The sequence below is a fragment of the Oncorhynchus masou genome, chromosome 16 (genome assembly GCF_036934945.1).
Source record: "Oncorhynchus masou masou isolate Uvic2021 chromosome 16, UVic_Omas_1.1, whole genome shotgun sequence".
In the NCBI taxonomy this organism is placed as follows: Eukaryota; Metazoa; Chordata; class Actinopteri; order Salmoniformes; family Salmonidae; genus Oncorhynchus; species Oncorhynchus masou.
Genome location: NC_088227.1, coordinates 38,813,550 through 38,819,549, shown reverse-complemented (window position 1 = coordinate 38,819,549; position 6,000 = coordinate 38,813,550). Strand labels below are relative to the sequence as shown.

The window sequence follows — 6,000 nt, the reverse complement described above, 5'->3', positions numbered from 1 at the left end:
TGCTGCCATTGTTGCAACCCCTATTGCAAGTCTGTTCAACCTCTCTTTCGTATGGTCTGCGATTCCTAAAGATTGGAAAGCGGCCACTATCCTTCCCTGCCTTTCTAAAGTTTTCGAAAGCCAAGTGAACAAACAGATCACCAACCATTTCGAATCTCACCGCACCTTCTCCGCTATGCAATCTGGTTTCCGAGCTGGTCATGGGTGCACCTAACCTTAACACAAGCCTAACCATAACACAACCCCAACACAACCCTAACCCCAAAACAACCTTAACCCCAAAACAACCCTACAACAACCCTAACACAACTCTAACCCTAAAACAACCCTAACTCCAAAACAACCTTAACCCCAAAACAACCCTAACACAACCCTAAACCTAACACAACCCTAACCACAAAACAACCCTAACACAACCCTAACCCCAAAACAACCCTAACACAACCCAAACACAACCCTAAACCTAACACAACCCTAACACCAAAACAACCCAAACACAACCCTAACCCCAAAACAACCCTAGCCCCAAAACAACCCTAACACAACCCTAACACAACCCTAACCCCAAAACAACCCTACCCCCAAAACAACCCTAACACAACCCTAACCCCAAAACAACCCTAAAACAACCCTAACCCTAAAACAACCCTAACCCTAAAACAACCCTAAAACAACCCTAACCTTAACCTCCTATAAATGTGAATGCAGGAGGACTATGGGAAGCAGCTGTGCCAGCTGAGAGGGGACAACGAACAGTGTGTTTCCCATCTGGAGGTCACCTTGGCCAGGCTACAAAGTGACTTGGCCCTGGGTGCCCACCACCGCCGTGGAGACCTCCGAGACGTGGCCGTATCCACGGGAGATGACCTCTCATCCCGGGCCTTCCGCACTGTGTGCGTCCAGACGGACCCCATGACCTTCCCCCAACCCCCCCTTAACTTGCCTAAGAGACTGGACCTGGTTTCTATCAGTCTAAATCTGTCTGGACAGACTACCTCTCCCTCTTCTTCCACCGTTCATCTCCCTCCACCTCCTGCTCCTCCACTCCCACTATCCGAACCACCTGCACCTCATGAAGGCTTATTATCAGGCAACCTAGCCCCACCTCCCCCTCCTCTTCCTCCTCTTCCTCCTCCTCCTCCTCCTCCTCCTCTTCCTTTCCTTCCTGCTCTAACCCAGACCCAGGGCCTCGACGGGCCCCCTCCATCTCTTCCACCCCCTCCACCAGGGTCCGCCCCTCCACCTCCACCCCCTCCACCAGGCTGTGGCCCCCACCACCTCCCCCTCCAGGGTGTCTGACCTTCAGTACCATGTTAGATAAACCCCCCAGGAAGCCGGCTGTGCAACCAGCCTGCCCCATGAAACCTCTCTACTGGACCAGGATACAGACACAGGACAACAAGTAGGTGTTACAACTAACATATAAAAAAAATGTGTATCTGGTATAAATGGTCAATAGCTGTGTGTTGCCGCTTTCCATGTTGTCTGTTGTCTGTAGCTTGTGAGGTGTGGAAACACTTTGTTGCTTTTATGAATTTTGTCTTGCTGCTTTTTGCTCTATGTTGCTCTGTCTGTATGCTACGTCTTGCTTGTCCTATGTTGCTATGTCTTGCTTGTTCTATGTTGCTATTGTCTATATTGTAATTGTTTTTAATAACCTGCCCAGGGACTGCGGTTGAAAATTAGCCGGCTGGCTAAAACCGGCACGTTGATTAATGTGCACTGTCCCTGTAAAAATAAAAATAAACTCAACTCAACTCAAATATCGTGGGTGGCTGTACACTAGACAATTTAGTGTGGTCTGCGAGACAGTTGCCAGTAACACATCAGGCATAGATTTTTTTGGCGTCTATCTCTCTACTGTTGTACTGTAAACTGATACCTTGTGAACGTACTTGTTCCCACTCACAGCTCTCCATCCAGCCAATATAGTCCACCACAGCCTGTAATGTTCTGTGTTCTGTTAAATTGCTGTTGCTCAACACCAACATCCTCTCTGGATGGTGTTTCATCCTGGTGGCGAGAAAGGAAGAGAGAAAATAGCACAACATTACACTAAAACCCCACTGTGTATGGAACTCATCTAGACCCATTTCTCTCTCTCAATTCAATTTCAATTCAATTCAATTCAATTCAATTTCAAATACATTTAATTCATTTCAATTTCAATTTAATTCAATTAAATTCAATTTCAAACACTCACAAAAGTTCCAAAAGAATGACGACATTTCAAATGTCATATCTCTATATACAGTGTTGTAATGATGTGCAAATAGCTAAAGTACAAAAAGGAAAATAAATAAACATTTGTTGTATTTACAAAGGTGTTTGTTCTTCACTGGTTGCCCTTTTCCTGTGGCAACAGGTCACAAACCTTGCTGCTGTGATGGCACACTGTGGTATTTCACCCAGTAGATTTTGGAGTTTATAAAAATCGGGTGTGTTTTCGAATTCTTTGTGGATTTGTGTAATGTGAGGGAAATATGTGTCTCTATGGTCATACATTTGGCAGGAGGATAGGAAGTGCAGCTCAGTTTCCACTCATTTTGTGGGCAGTGAGCACATAGCCTGTCTTCTCTTGAGAGCCAGGTCTGCCTACGGCGGCCTTTCTCAGTAGCAAAGCTATGCTCACTAAGTCTGTACATAGTCAAAGATTTCCTTAATTTTGGATCAGTCACAGTGGTCAGGTATTCTGCCCCTGTGTACTCTCTGTTTAGGGACAAATAGCATTCTAGTTTTCTCGTTTTTTTGTAAAGTCTTTCCAATGTGTCAAGTAATTATCTTTTTCTTTTCTCATGATTTTGTTGGGTCTAATTGTGTTGCTGTCCTGGGGTTCTATGGGGCCTGTTTGTGTTTGTGAAATGAGCCCCAGGACCAGTTTGCTTAGGGGACTCTTCTCCAGGTTCATCTCTCTATAGTTGATGGCTTTGTTATGGAAGGTTTGGGAATCACTTCCTTTTAGGTGGTTGTAGAATTGAATGTCTCTTTGCTGAATTTGGATAATTAGCGGGTATCGGCCTAATTCTGCTCTGCATGCATTATTTGGTGTTATATGTTGTACACTCAGGATATTTTAGCAGAATTCTGCATGCAGAGTCTCAATTTGGTTTGTTCCATTTTGTGAATTCATGGTTGGTGAGCAGACCCCAGACCTCACAACCATAAAGGGCAATGGGTTCTATGACTGATTCAAGTATTTTTTTTGCCAGATCCTAACTGGTATGTCGAAATTTATGTTCCTTTTGATGGCATAGAAGGCCCTTCTTGTCTTGTCTCTCAGATTGTTTACAGCTTTGTGGAAGTTACCTGTGGTGCTGATGTTTAGGTCAAGGTATGTATAGTTTTTAGTGTGCTCTAGTGCAACAGTGACTGGATGGAATTTGTATTTGTGGTCCTGGGAATTGGACCTTTTTTGGAACACCATTATTTTGGTCTTACTGAGATTTACTGTCAGGACTCAGGTCTGGCAGAATCTGTGCAGAAGATCTAGGTGCTGATGTAGGCCCTTCTTGGTTAGGGACAGAAGCACCAGATCATCACCAAACAGTAGACATTTGACTTCAGATTCTAGTAGGGTGAGGCCGTGTGCTGCAGACTTTTCTAGTGCCGGCGCCAATTTGTTGATATACATGTTGAAGAGGGTGGGGCTTAAGCTGCAGCCCTGTCTCACCCCACGGCCATGTGGGAAAAAATGTGTGTGTTTTGCTCATTTTAACCCCACTCTTGTTGTTTGTGTACATGGATTTTATAATGTTGTACGTTTTTCCCCCCAACACCACTTTCCATAAATTTGCATAGCAGGCCCTCGTACAAAATTGAGTCAAAAGCTTTTTTGAAATCAACAAAGCATGAGAAGACTTTGCCTTTGTTTTGGTTTGTTTGGTTGTCAATTAGGGTGTGCAGGGTGAATACATGGTCTGTTGTACGGTAATTTGGTAAAAAGCCAATTTGACATTTGCTCAGTACATTGTTTTCAGTGAGGGAATGTACGAGTCTGCTGTTAATGATAATGCAGAGGATTTTCCCAAGGTTGCTGTTGATGCATATCCCACAGTTGTTATTTGGGTCAAATTTGTCTCCACTTTTGTGGATTGGGGTGATCAGTTCTTGGTTCCAAATATTGGGGAATATGCCAGGATGACTTAAATGTTTTATTATAGCGAATTGGAATTTGTGTTCTGTACATTTACTCATTTAATTTAGGATACCATCAACCCCACAGGCCTTTTTGGGTTGTAGGGTTTGTATTTTGTCCTGTAGTTCATTTGATGTAATTGGAGAATCAAGTGGGTTCTGGAAGTCTTTAATAGTTGATTCTAAAATCTGCATTTGATCATGTTTTTGCTGTTTATACTTTGTGATAAAGCCAAAAAGATTGGAGAAGTTGTTTATCCATCTCCGTTTTGGATAGATAACTATTTGTGTTGTGGTTTGTTTAGAGTTTTCCAATTTTCCCATAAGAAAGACTAGACATATACAACCCCACTACCACTATCCGATTAGAGACATAAAGGGGACAAGACATTTACCACCTCACTACCACTATCCGATTAGAGCCATAAGGGAGACTTGTCATCTACCACTATCAGATTAGAGCCATAAAGTAGAATAGACATTTACCATCTCACTACCACTATCAGATTAGAGCCATAAAGGAGACTAGACATTTACCACCTCACGACCACTATCAGATTAGAGCCATAAAGGAGACTAGACATTTCCCACCTCACGACCACTATCAGATTAGAGCCATAAAGGAGGCTAGACATTTACCATGTCACTACCACTATCAGATTAGAGCCATAAAGGAGACTAGACATCTTCAACTTCACTACCACTATCAGATTAGAGCCATAAAGGAGACTAGACATTTACCATGTCACTACCACTATCGGATTAGAGCCATAAAGGAGACTAGCCATTTACCATGTCACTCCCACTATCAGATTAGAGCCATAAAGGAGACTAGACATCTACCATCTCATTACCACCATCAGAGTAGAGCCATAAAGGAGACTAGGCATTTACCACCTCACTACCACTATCAGATTAGAGCCATAAAGGAGACTAGACATTTACCACGTCACTACCACTATCAGATTTGAGCCATAAAGTAGACTAGACATCTACCACTTCACTACCACTATCAGATTTGAGCCATAAAGGAAACTAGACATCTACCACGTCACTACCACTACCAGATTTGAGCCATAAAGTAGACTAGACATCTACCACTTCACTAACAGATTAGAGCCATAAAGGAGGCTAGACATTTACCACCCACTACCACTATCAGATTTGAGCCATAAAGGAGGCTATACATCTACCACTTCACTACCACTATCAGATTAGAGCCATAAAGGAGACTAGACATCTACCATCTCACTACCACTATCAGATTAGAGCCATAAAGGAGACTAGACATCTTCAACTTCACTACCACTATCAGATTAGAGCCATAAAGGAGACTAGACATTTACCATGTCACTACCACTATCAGATTAGAGCCATAAAGGAGACTAGGCATTTACCACCTCACTACCACTATCAGATTAGAGCCATAAAGGAGACTAGGCATTTACCACCTCACTACCACTATCAGATTAGAGCCATAAAGGAGACTAGACATCTACCATGTCACTACCACTATCAGATTTGAGCCATAAGGGAGACTTGTCATCTACCAGTATCAGATGAGAGCCATAAAGGAGACTCAACATCTACCATCTCACTACCACTATCAGATTAGAGCCATAAAGGAGACTAGACATCTACCACGTCACTACCACTATCAGATTAGAGCCATAAAGGAGACTAGACATTTACTATCTCACTACCACTATCAGATTAGAGCCATAAAGGAGACTAGACATTTACCATGTCACTACCACTATCAGATTAGAGCCATAAAGGAGGCTCCACTTCTACCATTTCACTACCACTACCAGATTAGAGCCATAAAGGAGGCTAGACATTTACCACCCACTACCACTATCAGAT

The 6,000-nt window shown here is 43.1% G+C and overlaps 1 protein-coding gene across 1 annotated transcript in view; it reads left to right on the top strand.

Moving 5' to 3' along the window:
* Positions 1-702: 702 nt before the first annotated feature.
* The window catches only part of LOC135557317 (formin-like), a 51,040-nt gene continuing 45,742 nt past the window's right edge, over positions 703-6,000 (top strand). The window contains 2 exon segments of the mRNA XM_064990501.1: positions 703-1,267; positions 1,270-1,402. Coding sequence (XP_064846573.1) covers positions 703-1,267; positions 1,270-1,402 — 698 coding nt within the window.